Below are 23,964 nucleotides of genomic sequence, written 5' to 3'. Positions count from 1 at the left end.
TATTAGTCGGAAACATCTTACAATGCAGCAAACTCAGAAATGTCCCTTTAATTGGAATTTCATTTCCAAACACGACTAGTTAATAGCGATGATTTCCCACTGTACACAACACCTTTAGTTATTTATAGGAGAACGAAACTACATTGAAAATATACATAGATTTTTGTAAAATGGAAATAAGTCAACTTCGTGCTTTTAGATGATGAATTGTATATAAAACCTGTCGGGGTTTGGGTTTGTTTTCATGCAAATGTAAAGAAAACAAGGATTGAATAGGAATTAAATGTAACATTTGCCAAACAATACAGTCGATTTCACCAACTAAGTCTAGGTTAAACAAGTCTTATTCCTTAGACTGAGTCTTCTTAAACATAATCTTATTTTACACATGAATTACATGTCACCAACTTGGTCCAAATATCTCAAAACTGTCTTTACGAAAACTTGTCTAAAACCAGTTAAGACACGCACTGCACGTGCACTGTTACAAGCAAACAATAGAATTTCAAAACTGTTAGGGCCATTCCCTGCAATCTACTGACATTTGTCTTTTTTTTTTTTTAAATGGACAAAACGAAAAAACGTTCTGAAAATTTCAGTAGTGAAGAAAACAGTCTTTTAACAGAATTAATTGCGGAAAGGGGAAGTATAATTTAAAAAATCGGGAAATTGATGCAAATACCGTCAAACAGTAAAATGAAACATGGACTGACATGTCTAATGAAATGACTACTCGATATCCAAACAAACTAAAGCGCACCGAAAAACAACTATATACATTTCAAAATAGTTGACCCGGTTACTAAATATACGCCTTCTACGTTGTACAAGACCGCCAGCTTCATTCAACATGTGTATATCGCGTACGTCTGCTTCCATCATCATACTGATCAGAAGTGAGCTACAAGTTAGACATGGGTGGTAGGTAGTCTAAAAAATCAATATATTTATATTGATGATTACGCATTTAGACTTCGACCAAGTTGGTGAAATGAATTTTACATTTAGACTTGATTTAAAGTCACGTTAAATATGTTTTAAAAGTTAACCTTAGTTGGTGAAATTGGTTTAAACAATTGAAACAGGACTATAGTTCGCCTTTGTCACCGCGCGAACCGCTACCTACCAATCATTACATATATGAATATAGTTCCATTTAAACAAGCAAACGAAATAACAAAATATGAATGAGCAGTTGTGTATATTTTAAAGGCAATGCAATGACATTAATTCGCGAACAATGTAATATTTAATTAATTCGAAATATGTCACAAATCCTTTAAGTGAGTGAACAGTCGCTACGTAACCGTGTGCTATAAATTATAACGATGTGTCCGGAAACGTAGTTCCGGCTGCTGAGTTGCATACCTAAAAGTTATTTGATGTTGTATATTCGGGACTGTATTTACATACTAGTAGTTAGATTTAATAATAAAATGTGGTCTCCAATACGAAGTGGTCCCTTATTTCTTTCTCTCAAAGTATTTGATCAAGTCGTGATCAGAGAGAACGGATGAATGTTTAACGACACCGCAGCGCGAGAAATAAATCGCTTAATGGGCGTGAAACAAAAGATAAATGGCCGATAAATATCAATTAAAGATGTATTAGCAAAACTCAGAACTGCAAACAGCTGTAAAGAGTTACAATCGATGGAAGACTCAGTGACGTATACACAAAATGTAATTTTCTTTAAAACCCACACACACTTAACATTATAAATCAACTATCGAAAGAGTGTACGGAACAAAGTTAAAGTTTGTTTTGTTTAACGACACGCCTAGAGCACATTGCTTTATTAATCATCGGCTGTTGGATGTCGAATATTAGGTGATTCTGACATATAGTCCTAGATAGGAAACACGCTACATTTTTTCCCCATTAGTAGCAAGTAATCTTTCATATGCACCATCTCACAGACAGGACAACACATACCACGCCTTTTGATATGCCAGTCGTGGTGCTCTGGCTGGAACGAGAAATAGCCAAATGGGCCCACAGACGAGGATCGATCCTAGACTGACCGCTCTTTAACAATGGGCTACGTTCCGCCCCCCCCCATTTGTGTACGGAGCAATACACTAGCGTAGCCCCCTCCCCAATTACATTCTTTCCCCACCACGTTATCTATTTTCCTGTCGCCCCAGGTGGAGCTTTGGTACACAAAAATGGATAATGTACACCCCCAACAACATGACATCGAGCTATGAACAATTTATAACGGGGGTGGGGGGTGGGTGGGTATCGTTCATATGGGTCTGTATTAGTCTTGTATCTGCCCTGATTCTGTTTTGTACTACCACACACTTATTTTTCTTTATTTTACTGTATTATATTTTATTAAATCGTACATACATACATACATATATACATGTGGTTGAGTTAAAGAGCATCCTTTTATGGATGCCTCGATAGCTCAGAGCGCATCGTGGTTAGTCTCGCAATTTGCGGTCGATTCGGTGCGACAGGTTCGAGTCCCAGTAACGGCATGGGACAATTTGTGAGGCCAGAAAGGATTTATGTATCCCCTGTGCCAGTGCGTTAATATCTATGTATGTAACAGTCAACCTCGACATACATACAATATATTGATATTCATACATCAATACATACTAGCCAGTGCCAGGTCTGCCCACTGTTTCGTGCACGTAAGCGGGATCGACCGCGTAGATTGTAGGCCCCATGCATGTGGTTGAGTTAAAGAGCATCCTTTTATGGATGCCTCGATAGCTCAGAGCGCATCGTGGTTAGTCTTGCAATTTGCGGGCGATTCGGTGCCACAGATTGAGTCCCAGCTACGGCCAGAAAGGATTTAATTATCCCCTGTGCCAGTGCGTTAATATCTATGTATGTAACAGTCAATATATAGATATTCATACATCAATACATACATACATACATACATACATACATAGTGTGGATTGGCCCCTCAGTAGAGTTCCCCCCAATATAAAATCCTGGCTACGCCAGTGTTTTAGGCTGGGTACGGCTTTATGCTCCCATGAGTCACTGTGATTCGCTTTAGGAGGACTGCCACTCATAACACTGGTTAGACAAATGTAAATCTGCACGACACAGAGCTCACTGTAAATTTAAACAGTTGTGATGACTTTTCACTTATGAATCACTGTCTAAATTTAAATCAGGCTATGTCCTGTTCACTAGAAGCATGAGCTTGGGTCGAATTTACGATGCCTATTTTTCTTAAATGTAAATTTGGATGAAATTGCGGAGTCGTAAAAATTGTAATCTTATAATCATTCCTTACATTTTCCTTAAATATTATGTCTCCCAAAGAAAAGTATATTACGACAGTCATTACCCCCCCCCCCCCCCCCCCGAAAAAAAAACAAACAGAAAAAAGTTCAACGCTCTGAACACAAACAATTAAATTAAGCGCATTGTAATACATGTAAATGTATATTACGATATCGACATCGTCCTCGTTTCCGTAAGAAGTTTGTTTTGTTTAACGACTCCACTAGAGTACATTGATTTATTAATCATCGGCTATTGGATGTCAAACATTTGGTAATTTTGACATATAATCGTAGAGAGGAAACTCGCTATATTTTTCCATTAGTAGCAAGGGATCTTTTATATGCACCATCCCACAGGCACGATAGCACATACCACGGCCTTTTATATACCAGTCGTGGTCCACTGGCTGGAACGAGAAATAGCCCAATGGGCCCACCGACGGGGATCGAGCCTAAACGAACACGCATCAAACGAGCGCTTTACCACTGGGCTACGTCCCGCCCCTGTTTGCGTAAGATACTGTTTCATAACATATAAACGGTATCGTACGGGAGCTCGTAAAACAACACAATGAGATGTCGTGAAAGAAACATACTTTTGATGGTTCGAAATACGCAATCTGGTTATTGTGCCCATAGGCGTTCGAGCTCCCATTTTAGTAGGGTGGTGGTGGGATGTGGATGGGTTGGAGGTGGGGTGTGGGTTCGGGGGGAGGGGGAGAATTTTTGTCCGAATTAAATGAAAATGCCTGAATCTGTATAACAGCATTTATTCATATTAGCAATACTCTCAAACAGCCATATAGGGCTGCAAACGAAGCACTTCACATTTTTGCATGGACTAATATTGTGGGTAGAAATATAATGGTGAAAAGGTTTCAGGCCAGCAGATTTTGCCCAAATATCCCTATCGTTTTTTCCCGAATTTCAGGATTTGCTGAAGCACGCTTAAATGATTGTGTCAAAGCCTACTTATATTTTGGCTGTGCTTACCTGCACTGACGACATATATAAGGAACACGGTAATCAAAACAACGTGCGTACAATCACTGTGTGGGACCGACAACGAATATTGGTACTGTCACAAAGAAATATTGCTAGCAAATGTAGAGAAAATCGTTATGTTTTTATGTTTTAGTAATGACTTACTGTTGGGGCGGGGGTGGGGGGGGGGGGGTGTCCACTTACCATTAATCAAGTCGGAGCCGGTTTATCCTAATAGTACATGTAGCACGTACTACAGTCCCTGCGCTTAAGGGGGCCCAGCGGTGATGTGACATTTTCCCTAGGTAATTTTTCTCCTCTCCCCGAGGGGGTTGCGAAATATATATCTTGGAAAAGGGGCCCGGTTGTTATTTGAGCTACAGTGATCGCAGATCCTTAAACCGGCTCTGAATCAAGTTCGTACCAGTTCATATAACTTTAACATTGTAGAACACATTTCGCATAATAACGCATTTGTTTCATTTAAAATTTAAATTGCGACCATACGGCAACTTGTTACACCTGGGCCCGTGCTTATAAAACTTAAAGTCTAGACTTTAATAAAGTCCAGACTTTAACATAATACTATTTGAATGGCGTTGCCATGACGTTAAAGTCTAGACTTTAAGGTTTATAAGCACGGGGCCAGATATATTTAGACTTTCGAACGACGCTTAAATTTATTATTCAGAATTAACTGTTGGCGTATTTGTTAACTAAAAATCATAAATATAGGTTTATAATTACTTTAGTATGAGAACTTTAAATTGTATGTTACAATAATTATATTACCACAGTTCAATCGTGGTGCTAAGGTCTCACTACACAGATGTCATCTGCCATTGAAACCCATGTTAAACTGCCCAACTTCAAGCGAAGATTGCCCATAGAACGGGTTCTCGTTGGCACTAACAACATACACCATTGCGAACATACATTATATAAGCATTTATATTCACTCCAAAATTGTGAACATTTCCATCTCAGTTTTTTGCTATATGACCGCATCTGGCTGTAGTACCGGTCCGAACAGGTGGTTCATTAACCGATTCACCCCGGCTGTCACTTGCGCTATATACCCATGCCCCAAAAGGTCGATGCACAATATTACAAAATAACATGGGCAAAATACAGCCAGAAGGCTTACCATAAAACATAAATATTGTTTTAATTCTTCATCATTTCCTAGAAGTGAATATGTGAACCATAACATGTGCCACGATTAGGAACTATAGTGGACCGTGATGAATGAACTGTCACCCGGAAGTGATCTGTGTAGTGAGACCTAAGATATGTAGCCGATTACAGCTATGGTAGTACCAATATCCGGTGTCTGTCCTACGCAGTGGCAATGACGTCATTTTGGTCAAAGACGTAGAACACGTCATTTGTATCCTGCGAAGGTTATTTTTATGACGTCACCAGAAACTAATTAATTTTTGTTTCGACTAAATTCTTCAAGACTTCTAGCAAGTTAGAACATGTAAGTAATAATATGTTTAGATAGGCAGTATATATATCAGTCATGCGTGTCTAACGGAGAAATCTTAAGATGTCTTGTGGTGCTTGATCGAATTCTCTCGGTGAACTCATTCCATGATTGGATTTTCCCTTTCTATTCAAGCACAGCACTTGATGTACTGAGTGATATACAACTGGTAGCCAATATGTTGGTAAATATTTATACCACATTGACAAAAGTATGCAAAAAATGTATATAACCGCCCACCTTTATTAAACCCACCTCGCACTCTTCATGTATCGTCACGTATGGGCGTGCACGGGCGTCGGAAGGTACCACAAAGTGTGTGTGTGGGAGCACATTCCCTCTTGCCCCGCCCCCCCCCCCCCCACGCTTTCTACGCCAGTGTCATGGTATATGTGGAAATCACCGCATGCATTTACTCGTAGGAGCGGAACGTAGCCCAGTGGTAAAGCGCTCGCTTGATGCGCGGTCGGTCTGGGATCGATCCTCGTCGGTGGGCCCATTGGGCTATTTCTCGCTCCAGCTATTGCACCACGACGGGTATATCACAGCCCGTGATATGTGTTACCCTGTCTGTGGGATGGTGCATATAAAAGATCCCTTGCTGCTAATCGAAAAGAGTAGCCGATGAAGACGCGACAGCAGGTTACCTCTCTCAATATCTGTGTGGTCCTTAACCATTTGTCTGACGCTATATAATCTTAAATGAAATGTGTTGAGTGCTTTCCTGTCATGGACGGAGGAGCCGGCCAAGGCCGGCTCTTGTGCCCACGACAGGCGTGCGCTACAACAGCTTGTTCTGAATGTGCACGTAAAACCCTATGACATGACATGACGTGTTGAGTGCGTTGTCAAATAAAACATTTCCTTCCTTCCTTCATTTACTCGTAGTATGCATAGGTATTTCACACCTTCGATGTTTTCATGGACACCAAATAACTCGTGTGCTATCGCACTCGGGACTATCGCATAATCGGCTGTCAATCAAAATACCGAAAGTGTACAATAATCATGCATACCACGCGTAAGTGTAAGTGGTAACTTTAACATATACTGTAGTATATACCCACAGTATTTACATATACTCTCTTCATACATGTATATTACTTTTATTGTCAATGCAATAAATGTATTTATAATTATTTGTGACGTACATTTCGTTTAGTATTACATAAACAGTAATGGGAAAAACATTTATGTCACAAATAAGCACATGCCTAATGGTAATATACGTAATATGTATGGAGGTATTAAACGCAAACATTTACCCATAAGCGTACGAGACGGGGGGGGGGGGGGGGGGGGGGCAGGGGGAAGCGGGAGCAAATCCTCTAATTCGGGAAAAAGGATAGAGATATTTGGGCACAATGTGGTAACCTGAAGCCTTTTTACCATGGATTTTCATCGTGCTATCCAGATTCGGTAATTTTGCTTTGATTCGGGTAAAAACCAGCCTGCCCCAACCTACAAAAATGGGAGCCCGTACGCCTATGAGTTTACCAACACATTCCAAATTTACACACACACACACACACACACACACATGTGCGTCTTAGGCTGAACCAGTAATTTACATAAGGCCGTGGTTTGTGCTGTCCTGTTCGTGGGAAAGATAGAAACTTGTAGCGGGTATCATTTAAAGACTATGTGTCAGAATTACCAAATATTCGAGATCCAATAATTAATTAGTCAATATGCTTTAAATAGCGGTATGTGACAACTCATATTACCCCCTGGTCTGTAGTCGGGAATGAGATGGGGCGCCGCCCTATGAAAAAATTGCTTTTTTTTTTCTTTAATTTTTTTTATATTTCTACACAATTTGGCAGCTCCATTTTCAACCTATTTTACTGTCCACATCCACATCCCAGTCCTTGTCTCTACAACCGCGACAGGTAATGGAATATGCTATTGTGTGTTTGCCATATTCCCGCCCCCTCACAGAAAACCCCAGCAAACCACCCACCCACTAAAACAAACCTGAATCCCCCATGAGTGAAAGCACCATCTGGCTAATATCCTCCCCCCCCCTCTCTCTCTCTCTCTCTCTCTCTCTCTCTCTCTCTCTCTCTCTCTCTCTCTCTCTCTCTCTCTCTCTCCATCTATAATTAATTGCTATGAAGTAGATTAATCGGAAATGTTTTCTATCGCAATCAATTATAACCGATCACTGAGGATATTCATAATGTGTTTTTAATGAATGACTTTCATATAATGTATCCAATCCCTCGAGGGCAGTTCTTATGGTTTGATGCAAAACACTAAACTGAACAGAATTAGCCTCGTGAATAGTTCTTGTACAATCTTATTTATTTGCTTTGACGTAGCTAGAAGGTGGGTTATATTTTATATATTGATCTGTGTTACAACCCTAACATGGCCTACAAAGGCGTACTGTTGGGAATCGATTGGAATTTCATCATCGATAATCGATTATACAATCGGTAAGTATTATGTGACCTTAAGCAGGATTTTACTTATTAAAAAAGTTTGTTTTGTTTAACGACACCACTAGAGCACACTGGTTTACTAATCATCGGCTGTTGGATGTCAAACATTTGGTAATTCTGACTCGTAGTCACCAGTAATCTGAATAAAATTAGCTCTTCTGGTCTACCAGTAGATCTAACAGCATTGCGTGGACTCCCATGTCCAGGTGACATTTCTTCTATAAATAACAATTTAAATATCGACCAATTACATTTCGGCTTTTATAGCGTTATTTGGGAGCATACATGTAGTAGTGTTGGTATAAACTGAGGGGATTCGAACCACGGACTCTCATTGCGAGAGTCCAGCGCTCTACCAACTGAGCTAATAGGGAAATTTCCACTAGCTAGGAGTACTTTATACCAACACTACTACATACAAATTCTAAAAATATCGGGCGAGACTATGCAATAGGCAAACTTGTTGGTCTATTTCAACATTATAAAACGATGGTGGGGGAGTGCAGTAATAAACTCTGGATTGTATACTAGTATAAATAGATTCTATGGCTATTTCATTACGAGTTTGTTTCGTCTTGAAACGAAAGTTCAACATTAACATTTTATATTGAAATTAGTTTCCGGCATACTTCGTAATTCACCCGAATCACTTCGTATACCCTCGGTATAATTCCGGATGTTTTCAAATTCTTTTCAAATAATTGGCATGATTTTGCAAGTTAGGTTTTGATCGGTCGAATGAAAGATCAACTGGACATGAGCGCCAATGGGGTGCTGTTAGATCCACAGGTGATAGTAATTAACCGGTGTCACCAGAAACCCGCTACATTTTTCCAAATGCAGCAAGGGATCTTTTATATGCACTTTCCCAAAGACAGGAAAGCACATACCACGGTCTTTGACCAGTTGTAGTGCACTGGTTGTAACGAGAGAAAACCCAGTCAGCTGAATGGATCCATCGAGGTGGTTCGATCCTGCGACGCAAGCACCTAAAGCGAGCACTCAACCGACTGAGCTAAATCCTGTCCCTTCAGTTATTAGGACCACGTATCTATTGTCGTGTTCACATGGATACAACCTACATTTTACCTTTTATAGCTATTCATTATTTTTATGTACCATGCCCCAGAACATTTTAATATCAAAATTCCATCATATTTAAACTATAGGAACAGTAACCTTTTCAGCGACAATCGATTTAGCTCGTGTGTACTCTAGCTTTATTCGATCATATGTATTATATAATTTATTCTGACATGTAAGAGAATAGCTCTAAAGGACACTCGAGCTACAATCAATACTGAACTTTCATAACTGAACATCGCATCGGTGAAGTCCAATATATCAATTGCCGATTATAATACATCATTAGAATATGACTAATAGGACGGGGGCTTTGCTTTGGTGTCCCCCCCCCCCCTATAAAGTCCTGCCCCAGTAGTCCTAGAGCTAAGGAGGGAGAGGGTCTCTCTCTCTCTCTCTCTCTCTCTCTCTCCCTCCCCACTCCCTCTCTGTCTCTCCCTCCCTCTCTCTCTCTCTCTCTCTCTCTCTCTCACTGTGTGTGTGTGTGTGTGTGTTTGTATCACTGTGTGTTTGTGTCACTGTGTGCGCGTGCGTATTTGTGTGTCACTGTGTGTGTGTGTGTCTGTGTGTGTGTGTGTGTGTGTGTGTTTGTGTCACTGTGTGTTTGTGTCACTGTGTGTGTGCGCGTGCGTATTTGTGTGTATGTGTGTGTGTATGCGCGTGCGTGCGTGCGTGTGTTATTTAACAGAAAAGGTCCAACAGATTGCATAGTACCAAAGAAGAGAGTTCCGTGTCAAAGTTCCAAATATATACGGAGTAAAAGCAGCTGTGGGTGTGATTGGTAGTAATATGTGACATTGATTATTTGTGCAAATGCTATTATCCATTGACAATAAATAAATACACTTTTATTTGTTATACAGTTGTTATGCAGTATATACCAGAGGTTGAAACTAATGCGGGGTAGGCCTACCCCCAAAAATGGAACTGCAATTTTCAGCAAAAATTACGGTTGCTACTAAAAACATTAATTAAATCTCTTAAATGATACGTGACCCCCCCACCCCCCCCACCCCATTTTCTTGCAGGTAGATTAGATTTGATGTGCCACACTTTCTATTGCACTTCCTGGGTGTGTTGAAACGCTGCTTATGTCAGTTTTATTAGTAAACGTTAACATTATCGGCAAAAGCAATTGATTTGGTCTATTAGAACCAAAAGGTTGTCAGCAAACGTTTCGCTAACGTTCGCGAACTATGTGATTGTTTCCCAACGTGGTCATTTGGTTTACCGTGAAGCGCATACACCAATCTAACGGTCTCATTTTCTCCTCGGTCTGGCTGAACACAGCCCAGGCTTCGTCAGTGCTAAAATAACATCATAATAACTTGTGCATCCTCCCATATATTGGGAGCATAATACCGTTATGTACCCCGCCTCCGACTACAGCCGTCCTGACAAAGAAAGAAAGAACAAAGAAACAAACCAAGAAACAAACAAGTAAATAAACACTTACCTCTTTTGTTACATCCTCTCAACACTGGTAAACAATATTGCAACAAAACGGCACAGTAGTTAGCTGTCGTCCTTTGGTAGTACTAGTTCCATGCACATTTTACATTTATACATTTAAAATAAATATATTCTTTATAAATGTCAAACAGCGATTGTATTCGCACATTTGTACAATTAACATCATTATAAAACGTTCAAGCATTGTTGACGTCACGTCAAAGGATTGTTGACATTTATATTGGTAACGTTTCCGGTATTTTTTCGTAACTTATCGGAAAATGTCGAAATACATACGCTACCACTAAATAGATGTGTGATGTGGCAGGTATACGTGGAATAAGACCAACTATCGTGTTAGAACTTAGAATATAGAGAGCAATCATAGATATATCATTTTACATAAAGTGTGTTTAAAGATTATTACCAACCAAAATGGAAGTAAAAGGATTGTGACAAAATATCTCAGTATATATGCATAATTTTTCCATGGCGGGAGTTAAAACAGGCACATGTGTAAAGGGAGAGGGGTTGGGGTCAAACCATCCTGCTCCAAGCAAATTTTCTTTTCTTTTTTTAAATATTGCTTTACGGGGGATAGCGAACCGACCTCCGCCCCCAAGAAACTTCGATCGCCATTGTCCCGAACAACCTTCCTGTGCAAGTAAATACAAACCAAACCAAACCAAACTAAACCAAACTGAAAACCCCCAACCCATCCACAAAAATAACTACAAATAAAGAAACCCCCCCCCCACAAAAACCAGCCCTCCCCAAACCCATAAACCTAACAAACATGCAAACAAACAACAAACAAACATCACGAAAAAAGTAAACTGCATCTATATAGGTAGTGACACTCAGAAACACCCATCCGACGAAATTCAAGGCGGTAGGCCTACTTAGTGGAGGAAGGGGCGGGGAAGATAGAATAAGATGTCTGCTTTTAAAGTGCCCCATTTGTCCACACCTCTGGAGATTGAAGAAGGCCCTGTATTACTGTCACCCAATTCTCGTGCCCCCCTCTCTGTATGTCTCTGTCTCTGTGTGTGTGTCTCTCTCTCTCTCTCTCTCTCTCTCTCTCTCTCTCTCTCTCTCTCTCTCTCTCTCTGTGTGTGCCTAACTCTCCCTTTCATTCTGTTTGTTTTTCTCGTTCTCTCGTTCTCTCTGTTTCTTTGTTTCTTCCTACTACACCCCTACGCATTGTAGGTTACGTACGGCTCTGAAATTAATAATAATTAAAAAAAAACCCAACAAAAACAAACAAACAAAACAAAAACAATGAAGCCAAACTTAGATAATGTCTTTCAAACAAACTTTCCTTTCTTTTCTTTTCTTTTCTTTCCGAATTTTGAGACGTTCCCCTCCCAATTAAACGTCCAGTATTATTAACGATTTGACATGATGCGGTAGCAGAAGAATCACAGATCTATGAATGCCGTGCCCAGTGATTTTCTCTCTCTCCTCGTTACACAATTGGATTTTAATGCGGGAATTCTGGAGTCGCGGGCCTCCAGGAATACGTCACCACGTCTTCTCGTGACACATTGATGTGACCTGTTCGTGTCCAAATGACTGAGAAGAGCTGCTCATGAAATATTTATTAGGACTGCACGCTAAATCTGTAATCTCTGGAATATATGCTTAGAAAGTCTTTTCCTCCCCTTGCCACGTCAGTCGTCGATATGTTTCGGATAAGGTCACCAATCAAACACGCCTGTCGCCTTCTGACAGTTCTCTGTCCTGTTCTGAGTGGAAGAACATTCGAAAATATTTTACCATTGGCGGATCCAGGGCGGGGGTGGGGTGGGGGTTGAGTCGCAGGACTGCCGTGACCCATGATTTTTTGAAGTGCCTTTTTTAACGACTTTTTCGTTTATTTTTATCATCATCCATCACTAACTGAAAACGCGTCTCTGAACATCTTGATTTCAAATCATTTATTTGAAGCGTACCACCGAAACCCCCTAATATCTAGCTCCCTTTAAAATTTGGGAACGCGGCTCAATTTCTTTTGAAAAACTCAAATTGTCCTTTTTATAACTTTCTTAACCCCCTCCTTACATAAGCCCGGGTCCGCCGCTGTTTGTGGGCTGACATTGCTGACCGATAACCCCGGTGAACTGGAGGTTACTGACCAATGAGAACTATGATGCATGTTGGCTTGAAACAAATTACAAATAGATTGTATTTTCCGATAGGATGATTGAGTGGGTCTAAATCCACACAGACAACTCCGCGGTCGACCCACGGAAGTACGACAATCGGCAACACGAGGGCAGGACATAGCACAGTGATAAAGCGCCGGCCTGATGCGCGGTCGGTCTAGGATCGATCTCCGTCGGCGGGCCCAGCGACTGGTATATCAAAAGCCGCGGTATGTGCTATCCTGTCTCTGGGATGGTGCATGCAAACGATCCCTTGCTACTAATGGAATTTTTTTAGCGGGTTTCCTCTTTAAGACTATGCCAAAATTACCAAATGTTTGACCAAATGTTTGACACCCAATAGCTTATAATTGATAAATCAATGTGCTCTAGTGGTGTCGTTAAACAAAACAAACTTAAGCTATTAACAGTCGGCAACATGTTGGAATCTACAAACAATTATTTTAATGTTTGTATTATTAATTATTACTAAACTGTGGATATAGAAGTAAACATTTTGCCAATTTTACCGCACTAGTTAGCCCTATTTGTACGCACTGCAGAGGCGGTCGGCCCCCTAAATATATTCAAGGGTCATTATCCCAAAGTGTGTAATTTCAACCCATGCATCTGTGAACTTTTGAAGTCGTGCAAAACTCTTTAATTTTCAACCTATTCTATCTGCAAGAGCCTATTTCAACCTATTCTATCTGCAAGGACCTATTTCACCCTATTCTATCTGCAAGGACCTATTTCAACCTATTCTATCTGCAGGGACCTCTTTCAACCTATTCTATCTGCAAGGACCTATTTCAACCTATTCTATCTGCAAGGACCTATTTCAACCTATTCTATCTGCAAGGACCTATTTCAACCTATTCTATTTTCAAGGACCTATTCTTGGTATTACCAGCCCAAGCAGTGATTATTTTTTTATTATTTAGTTTTAATTATTATTATTATTATTATTATTATTATTATTATTATTATTAATGTAGGCTATTTCCCATGTGCGATCAACTTCGCAACTGGATAATCATGACTGGAAATGAAACATGAACTACGCAACTGGATAATCATGACTGGAAATGAAACATGAACTACGCAAATTAAGAGCACTAGAACACTTTCAAGATGAATCATCTTTATTTAGTGATGTGTTGAGCAAGTTAACATTCTCACTTGACATATCTTTATTTAGTGATGTGTTGAGCAAGTTAACATTCTCACTTGACATATCTTTATTTTTATTTTTATCGCTAGTGGGAATGCAGACCTAATATCAATGGTCGCGGTGTTGACATTCCTAAATATACCTAATTCGAGCATTACACGCACAAGAAGGTTTTCCCGTGAAAATATATTGGCCTATCTTACAATCCTAACATGAAACACTAAAACATGATTTGTTTGGGTTCCCCCCACCCCTTAACTATTCATATTAAAGACCGCTATCATGAATGCAACTCCATTATGTTCAGATTCCACCACGAATTGCTTTTTAGAAAAATAAATTACTAATGGTTCCATAGCCTGTAATGATTTATTTCCTTTCTTGTTTGTTATGTCTAGGCTTTGGTTACCAGTACCTAATGAAGGAAAAGAGAAATAGTTCACCAAATGGCATTGGCAAATGCAGACTAATGACATGACGTATGTTACGTTGTTTGTTGTAGGAAATCTACCCTGCGTATCTTCAGATGCTAGAAGGTGACTCGGTCCAGGAAACCCAGTCTGAAGAGCGACAACAAGGTGAACATTGATCTCTTAGTCCTTTAAAATACAAAAAAGAACCTTTAAAAAACCACAACGAAACATAGGAACCCCCCCCCCCCCAAAAAAAAAAAAAAATAACCACACTACAAAAAACAAAACAAAAAACAAAAACCCACATACACCAACAACAACCACAATAAACCGGCCTCGGTGGTATCGTGGTTAAGCCATCGGACATAAGACTGGTAGGTACTGGGTTCGCAGCCCGGTACCGGCTCCCACCAGAGCAAGTTTTAACGACTCAATGGGTAGGTGTAAGATCACTACACCGACATCTCTCTAACAACTACCACTAACCCACTGTCCTGGGCAGACATGCCAGATAGCTGAAGTGTGTGCCCAAGACAGCGTGCTTGAACGCTAATCTCTTACAGTAATAACACACGGAATTAATTATCACATAGTTGTGTCAGTATTTTACATTAGTACATGGTGGGGCGGGACGCAACCCTGATGCGCTGTCGGTCTGGGATCGATCCCTGTCGGTGGGTCCAATAGGCTATTTTTTGTTCTAGCCAGTGCACCATGACCAGTATACTATTATCAAAGGTCGTGGTATGGGCTATCCTGTCTGTTAGATGGTGCAAATAAAATATTCCTTGCTACTAATGGAAAACGTAGCGGGTTTCCTTTCTAAGACTATATGTCAAAATTACCAAAATGTTTAATGTTTGACACCTAATAGCCGATGACAATATATCTATATATATATATATATATATATATATATATATATATATATACACACCTACACACACATGTATCAGGCCTGTAGCAGGGGCCCGGGCCCCCCAATAATGTTGCTTTTTTATAAAAAAAGATAACATTTACATCTCGACTGAAAGTAAAAGTTGTAGTGAGAATAACGGATCGAGATTAACTGCGAGAGTTACAACGGTAAAATAACCTTTGAATCATGCCCCCGGAGCCCTCAAATAACTCGCGCCTTCGGCGCTCGTTCAGTTACCCCCCCCCCCCTCCAATAATGTCCACAATGCTACGGGCCTGTGTGTGTATATATATATATATATATATATATATATATATATATATATATATATATATACATACATACATACATACATACATACATACATACATACATACATACATACATATATATATATATATATATATATATATATATATATATATATATATATAAAATAAATGGTGTTATTAAACGTTGATGCGAAATTGCACTTTTAACCGTTGAGTACTTGACTGATTTAACGTGGTTGTTGTTGCAGGAATGTTGGAGTACCTGTATGAAGAGAGTGGGTTGGAACGACCCGAAACTGGCACCGACGAAGAACTCATCATGGCTGCTGCCGCCGGGACCAGCACCACCCCAAAAGAAGGTCCAACGTTTTGTTGTTGTTAGAAATTTAGACTTGTAGTCTGTAACCACAATAATTGTTCTTTGTGGTTCTTGCATCTTTTGAAGGTGCTGATTGAGGATCTGGGAACGCAAACTTGGCACCCTTGAACATTTAGAAATACTCAAACCCAGTTATAGACATTGACTGTTTTGTTACAGGCGATAAAGTATCCAAGATATTGCCAATTGTGTGTTTTGGCAGCCATCTTGGACGCCATATTGAATATTTTTTCTAAATGCTCAAGGATGTCAAGTTTGCACACTTCAGATCTTTAGCTCAGTCGATAGAGCGTTGGCTTGAGGTCATTGGATCGTAAAATCAAACACTGTCTGTGCACCCATTGACTTTGCCCCCATCTCAACCCTTGAATCACGACTGATATATTTGTGTTGTCCTGTCTATATGGAACATACATAATGTAAAATTGTGTTGCGGGTTTCATCTGAAGACTATGTGTTAGAATCATCAAATCATTATTACAGAATGGCAGCTGATGATAAATAACCAATGCTTTCGAGATGTGTCGTTAAATAAAACAAATAAACCAATATTGCATTTTAACAGATTAAAGTGACATACCCTAGTTTTTAAACACTACGACGTATTTTTCACTATTAAAACCTGATAATTTAACTTAGACGTATTTACATGTTATTATTTAGAATATTAATTTTCGTACACCTGAAGTGGTTCTGGTTATCCAGGCCTTTGTAATACCCCAAAATGCATTTTTCATAATTCTAAAAACCCATGTTCGTCTGAGAAGTAATGGTTATCCAAACAAGCGCTAGCTGAAACTAGGGTCCGCCACTTTAATCTGTGATGCGTTGTGCATTAAAACGTGTGTTAATTAAGGCTCAAAACTCAATGAAACCGAGTCTAGGTCTTCGTCTGGTGAGTCTAGCGCATGATCTATGTCGTCTGCTGCCAGACCTGTAGTTCGCGCCAGCACAGACGCTGTTTGTTTCGTGACATTCCATTCAGTCTTGATACCCCTATGGTTTCGGGCACGTCCCTCACAGGCCATATCTCTGGCACGACTAGTGAGATGGCCTGGGACGGATTCCATTCAGTGCGTTTCGTTTTCGACTGGTACATACATAATCGCCATAGTACCCAGACCAATATCTTAATCTGTTGAATCTTTTTTTGTTTTTGTTTTTCCAGGAGGCAGACGCCGATCAGTGAGATTTAGTTTTGACGACTGCGTCATTCCAAGCATGGACAGTTTGGATGAGCTGGGTTTCGACACCCTGAGTCTGAAACCAGTGGCAGAGCACCACGTGACGCCCGTCCCATCGCCAGTTCCGTACGAAATGAGAGACGAACCTTTCGGATACATCAACGACGATGGGGACGACGACTACGACGACGACGACGGTAAGACGAAGTCTCCAAGAATTGGACTCGTGGAGTCGTTGTTGCTGCGGCTGCTTGATGACGTCAACAACAGACGCTTGACCAAAAGTGAAATATTCACACTGAGAGACTTCGTTGGTGCACGCGGGTGTTTCGACGACAAGGAAGCTATCCAGAGTGGCGACGAGGAACTCGACTCGGAGAGCGTGGCGTCGAGTCGCGTCGTCGGTGACCTTGTGGAGTTTACTCTCGCTAAAATTCTCGATGACGTAAAAGCAGGCTCGCTAGACGAGGACGATCTCACTAATCTGACGGTATCGATTATCGGTGATACGAATAACAACTCTGGTCTGAACGATCCCACATCTGAGCACGACCTACATGTCGGTGAGCAGCAAGAACTGGAGGTTCGCCCAGAATCCACAGACCAGGTCGGACAGGCGGAGAAGGAGGAGAAGGAGAAAGGAAAACAGAATCCAAATGTGCTGCCAGACGATTCTGTGATTAAACCACTGCATAATAAAATACCTTCCGAATGCTGCAGCTCAACAACTATTCCTCAGATCGGAGCCGAAGTGATAACTCAGACAATAATAAATATCAAGGAAGGCCGACTCAGCGGTTATAACATGGATTTACTTGCCCACGATGTTTCCAAAGACAGTTCTGTGAAAACGAAGACGTCTGGATTATCACTGGGGTGTTTTCTTGTGGACGTTCTCGAAGAGGTCAAATCTGACATAGGGAGAGGTGTTGTAAGCTCCAGGAGCATGGAGAACGTCACCCAACAGCTCTCGATGTTGTCTGTGCAGAATAACGACAGCTTCAGAGAGCGTTACGGCAGCATCTTATCATTAACTGAAATAACTGACTTAATTAAATGTGCACTGTCGGACGTCGCCAGTGATGCGAAAGCAGACGACAGAGACACACGATTCCATCCTGACCCCGTGGAGTCGGACGATAAAGGCTGCAACTGCCTTTCGTCGTCAACCGAGGCATCAGTTACATTTCCATCATCCTCTGTGGTCAACGACATGAGCATGCAGCTGGCGGCACACACTGAATCTCATCAGAAACGCGAGGGACAGTCGGTGATGAAGGAGGAGGTAGGGACAATACCTGATCATAAAGTTCCTCCAGACCCGTCTTCACTGGATACCTTTTCTGTGATATCGGACAGCTGCTCCCGAAGGGATGATTCCACTAATGCTTCTACTACGCCGGGCAGTGTAGAAGCGTCCTGTCTGAGGACATCCTCCTCTCCCCAGACCACAGAGACAGCCGAGGCGGATACCTGCAGTCGAACCTCGGGCTGGAGTACCAAGGACCAGGGCTGTGCCCAAGGTCAAGGAGACAGGTCGGAGGGCAGCAGCCAGCTGGGCTGCGTGGACACCTCACAGGAGAAGTCCACCTATGGATCGCCCAACGTGAGAGTGACCATCAGCAGCCCACAGGAAGAAGAGAAAAATTATAAATAGGTAATGTGTGTAGATGTGTCCACGGGAATAACCTGTCATATCACACTTTTCGTAATGTGATATTGTCTAATGTTAAAGTTTGCAAGTCTGCAATCGTGGACTATTTATACATAAGCAAGCATGACTTACCAACAACTTTTAAGGATCTTCCATAATTAAAGGGACATTCATGAGTTTGCTGCATTTTTAAAGATGTTATCGACTAACAGAGACTTTTTAACGATTGTAATTACATATCAAATATATTTTTCTGCATAGAATGTTAGTGGCTGTATATTAAACGTGTTTCTGATCGTTCTAATATTTGTACTAGGTTAAATTTAATTTTATATCCTAAAATATTTTGTTTCGTACGTACGAAATTATTTGAAAACAAAATCCAGTTTGGGCTTCTTACAAATATTCTAAACAAGAAAATATATTTAATATGTAATTACAATCGTTAAAAAGTCTCTGTTAGTCGATAACATCTTTAATCGTAGAAATATTTTATTAGTCGGAAACATCTTACAATGCAGCAAACTCAGGAATGTCTCTTTAAAGGTTTTTATTTTCTTGTATCATTGTGACCTTGACATACATGACCTTTATAATACTGTCTATCTGTTTGGACAGAAAAATGGCGCGAAGATGTTAATTCTAGATCTTTAATCCAAATGACTTTCTATTATATTCGGGTGGGGGAGAGGAGGTTCGTGTATGTCGTTCCCGCAATGTCAGCAGTGAATACTCGAGCTACAAGTACTATGTTATATATACTCCCTTCCACCCCCCACCCCCCCCCCCCCCCTCAAAAATAAGGAAGAGAAATTTATGATCGACCTGATATATTTTTAATTGCAATAAGCTTAAATATCAGTTCTTGTTCAATTTTTAATACTGACGTTTCGATATTGTTAAAATAAATCGACAGCACGTTGAACAAATGGTTTATGGCGAGTGGGGGGGGGGGGGGGGGGGGGGGGGGGGGGAGGGTGTGTGTGTGTGTAAAAAAACAGACCCAAAATTGCTTCTTTTTTTGCGGGGAGAATACTACCGTACAACATATCGTAATATCTGCCCATCTTTCACGTTTCCCGCCGTTTGCAACCATTAATCATAGGGTCCATTATTCAAAGATTATTGCGCATCATTAGTAGACCACCTGCTTTCGTGTTGTTTTTCGAGGATTCCGATATCGACTAATTGACACAGATGGGTCAGTGTACTGAGAAACCTAGACTTCGTGCGGTCATTGATCTGTTTGTTAAATTATATCACAGAGAGAGAGAGAGAGAGAGAGAGAGAGAGAGAGAGGAGAGAGAGAGAGAGAGAGAGAGAGAGAGAGAGAGAGAGAACACACACACACACACTCACACACACACACACCGAGAGAGATAGAACGACACCGGTTGCGCTTATTCAATACCCACCCTACTGCCTACAAATAAAGTTCTTTTGTCTATTTCACAGACATCCTTATTACTTGTTTATTTACCTTATTTATTATGATGACGATGGTGTGGTCATGATTACGATTATGATGATGATGATAATAATAATAATAATAACAACTATTATTATTAATATTATTAATATAGTGGAATAAAATACGAAAATGTTTTTCTAATATAATTTCTTTCATTTCAGATTAAGTAATCTGTGAGAGCAAGAGTCAGTGGTATTTTTATTTATTAGCCTAAACACGGTAATGAATTCGTCACAACAGAAACACACAGCAGAAGACGGAGGACGGTAGACATTTGTATTACTACTTAAACAAAACTTTGTTTAAACTTGTTAGTTGTAAAAAATAAAATTACTTTTAAATTAATGCTTTCATGGTTTTGTTTGTGTTTTTGTCTTTGTGTTTTTAGTTATTGATTTTGGGCGGGGCGTAGCCCATTGCTAAAGCGTTCGCGTTAGCACTGTCGGTCTGGGATCGATCCCCGTCAGAGGACCCGTTGGACTATTTCTCGTTCCAGTCCGTGCACAACGACTGGTATATCAAATGCCGTGGTATGGTCTATCCTGTCTGTGGGATGGTACATATAAAGGATATCTTTCTACTAATGGAAAAAAAATGTAGCGTGATTCCTTTGTTTGACATCCAACATCCGATGATTAATAAATCAATGTGCTCTAGTGGTGTGGTTAAACAAAACAAACTTTAACTTTTCATTTGCAGACAATTGAGCAACTGAGTTGTGAAGCTACATCACAATGCAGACAATTGAGCAACTGAGTTGTGAAGCTACATCACAATGCAGACAATTGAGCAACTGAGTTGTGAAGCTACATCACAATGCAGAACAGAAGCACTGGATCATCATATATAAGAACTTCGTATAGATCAAAACCACCCACAGCCATAATGCCAAGGACTTGTTGTTATTTTTCATGGATAGGGCATGATCTAGTTCAGGCGAAGGATCGAATCCCTTCGGTGAACCTAGGATTTTTTGTTGGAGGGGGTGGGGGTGGGGGGGGGGGGGGGGCAACTGAGTAGTCAATAGTCTAACACTCCTTAAACGGTTAAGAGAATTTTCTTTAAGTTTCTATAACTTTTTTCCGCAATCTACAGCCCTGCTTTCACTGTTTTCAAGTTCCGACCAGTGTCCCACGACTGGTATAGCAAAGATTATGATATGTAGTCTCCTGTCCGGGGGAAAATGGATATAAAATATGGGTCACTATTGGTCACTGGCTATGGGTCACAGTGACCAAATGTTTGACATCCAATAGCCGATTAATAAATAAATCAATGTGCCAAGAGAACAAACTTTAACTTTATTTTGCACGCCCAACAATATTCCACAATAATTGTGTTTTTTTGTTTTTTTTTAAACCGTCATATAAAGTTTGTTTTGTTTAACGACACCACTAGAGCACAATGATTAATTAATCATACTGAATGTCAAACATTTGGTAATTCTACGCAGTCATCAGAGAAAACCCATTAGATATGTTTCTATTACAGAAAGGGATCTTTTATATGCACTTTCCCACAGACAGGAAAGCACATACCACGGAATTTGATCAGTTGTGTTGCACTGGTTGGAACGAAAGAAAAAACAATTACGTGAATGGATCCAGCGAGGTGGTTCGATCCTGCGATTCATGCAGGAGGTCTCCTAACTTTAAGTATACATGTAGTGTATTCCAAGTCAAATCGTCTCATTTCGCTAAGTTAACGAAGGAGATAGATTGACTAATATTACTATTGAGCACATTGCATAAAGAATGACATTGACCGTGGGTGTCACGTATTCAAATGGTGCCACCATTTTATATATAAGAACATTTCTGTGTGACGAGTCTCTACAATGTTGTCTGCAAATCAAAAGACTGCAAGAGTTGACATTTCAACTTTTTTAATGATGTAACTTTAGAAAGAAAGTTAAAGTTTGTTTTGTTTAACGGCACCTCTAGAGCACATTGATCTATTAACCATCAGCTATTGGATGTCAAACACTTAGTAATTTTAACATATAGAGAGGAAACCCACCGCATTTTTCCATTGCAAGGGATTTTTATATGCACCATCCCATAGACAGGATAACACATACCACTGCCTTTGGTGCACTAGCTGGAACGAGATTTAGGAAGACACACAGAAGCAAATAGTAAAAACACTTAGTTTCTTCGTTGGGAAAGGTTTATTTGAACTCTATCCTATATATATATATATATATATATATATATATATATATATATATATATATATATATATATATATATATATATATATATTCTTTATTCCTCTTAAAGAGAGTTACAATAGCATTAATAGTACAAGAAAAGAGCACAAAAAAGACAAGTTATTGAAAATCAAGGTAAACGTCAGAAACAGTTACAGGATTATGAGAAACATGTTACATATCACACGCACACACGTACTCACAGACACACACTGAGGTGTAAATATAGTAATAATCTGCAGTATGCAAATATTTAATTAGTTTGTAATGCTTTAAAATATGTTTTACTTAACAAGTAGATGAAGTAAATAACAACCTGACTATACAATTTTGCGGGATCTTCGTCAACTTTAACTGGAGAATTACAAAAAGATCAAAGTATTGCACTTTACAAAGGGTGCACAATCCTTGGGATGACTGTGGACTCCACGAAGCGCAAACACTAATGACATCGTGGGCCTGTTCTTTTAGTAAAGGAGTGGAATGAGTTATTTTCCAAGCATTATGCATTTTTAAGACTGGATGAATTTGCAGGAAATGATTAGTGTCTGGAATTGAAGAAATGTGTGATTTCCATTTTAATTCCTCATACTCAAATTTTCCAAATTTGTTTGAAAGGAAATGTGGACGTTTCATAAAAGTTATTTAAATAAGTAGTCAATTTATATTTACCAAGTATCCTGTGTAACTCTCTTGCAAAACCAACCGGAACGGGAACACACTGGTTCTTAAAACATAGTAACCTACTTGTTATAATCTTGTAGGGTAAACTCCATGCATGGCAGTGAAGGAGATGTTGTCGAAAATATAATTTATGGATATCTATTCTGGCTTCAAATGATATGGTACCGACTAACCCTAAACAAATAACTTTTCGTGTCCTTTTAGGTAGACATTGTATATTTTTACTGCAAATCTAAAAGCCCTTTCTAAAGCCAATAACTTGTTCTCAGTAATGGTGTTCCATAGTCCACAGCTGTAGAATGCTTTAGATAAGCACAAAGTGTTGACTAACTTCAAACTAGTGGTTGGATTCAATCCGTGTGGGTGGCACCCTGATTGTAATAGTATCATACTTGTAGATTTGAATGTTTTACATGCTTCTAATGTCCGGTCCCAGTTATTTAGATGCTATTTAAAATGATACCAACATGTTTTATAGAATGTGTACGAGGTATTTGTTTCCCATATAAAAGAAGATGTGAGTCTGTCTCTTTACAGAAATTAATCATCTGACTTTTTATCGATGAAAACGTAAATCTCCATTTCAGACTATATTGTTGGCAGATTAATAGCATGGCTTGCATATTGCCAGTTGTAGGGGAGATAACAGCAATATCATCGGCCTGTGTAGGGCATGAAACGTGGACATCTATGATCATAGAACCTTTCTTTGAATGGCTTAACTTGTTTAGAAGATCATT

General features: G+C 39.8%; 1 protein-coding gene and 1 long non-coding RNA gene across 4 annotated transcripts in view; one reads left to right on the top strand and one right to left on the bottom strand.

Annotated features, from left to right (window-relative positions):
* The window catches only part of LOC121380971, a 54,523-nt gene extending 43,575 nt beyond the window's left edge, over positions 1–10,948 (bottom strand). Inside the window, exon 1 of the long non-coding RNA XR_005959023.1 lies at positions 10,720–10,948. This is a non-coding gene — a long non-coding RNA (uncharacterized LOC121380971). The remainder of the gene's footprint in view (positions 1–10,719) is intronic.
* The window catches only part of LOC121380970, a 44,201-nt gene extending 23,528 nt beyond the window's left edge, over positions 1–20,673 (top strand). Inside the window, exons 1-5 of one of the 3 annotated variants that reach the window (XM_041510030.1) lie at positions 5,651–5,727; positions 14,539–14,614; positions 15,889–15,999; positions 17,188–18,860; positions 20,490–20,673. In XM_041510030.1, the coding sequence (XP_041365964.1) occupies positions 14,563–14,614; positions 15,889–15,999; positions 17,188–18,860 (1,836 nt within the window). In that variant the 5' untranslated portion in view covers positions 5,651–5,727; positions 14,539–14,562 and the 3' untranslated portion in view covers positions 20,490–20,673. Of the gene's footprint in view, positions 1–5,650; positions 5,728–5,779; positions 5,918–14,538; positions 14,615–15,888; positions 16,000–17,187; positions 18,861–20,489 lie in introns of those variants that run through there. The other 2 variants (XM_041510029.1, XM_041510028.1) reach the window with 2 other exon arrangements.
* Positions 20,674–23,964: the final 3,291 nt, after the last annotated feature.

The sequence above is a fragment of the Gigantopelta aegis genome, chromosome 9 (genome assembly GCF_016097555.1).
Source record: "Gigantopelta aegis isolate Gae_Host chromosome 9, Gae_host_genome, whole genome shotgun sequence".
In the NCBI taxonomy this organism is placed as follows: Eukaryota; Metazoa; Mollusca; class Gastropoda; order Neomphalida; family Peltospiridae; genus Gigantopelta; species Gigantopelta aegis.
This window is presented reverse-complemented; position numbering and strand designations above follow the sequence as displayed.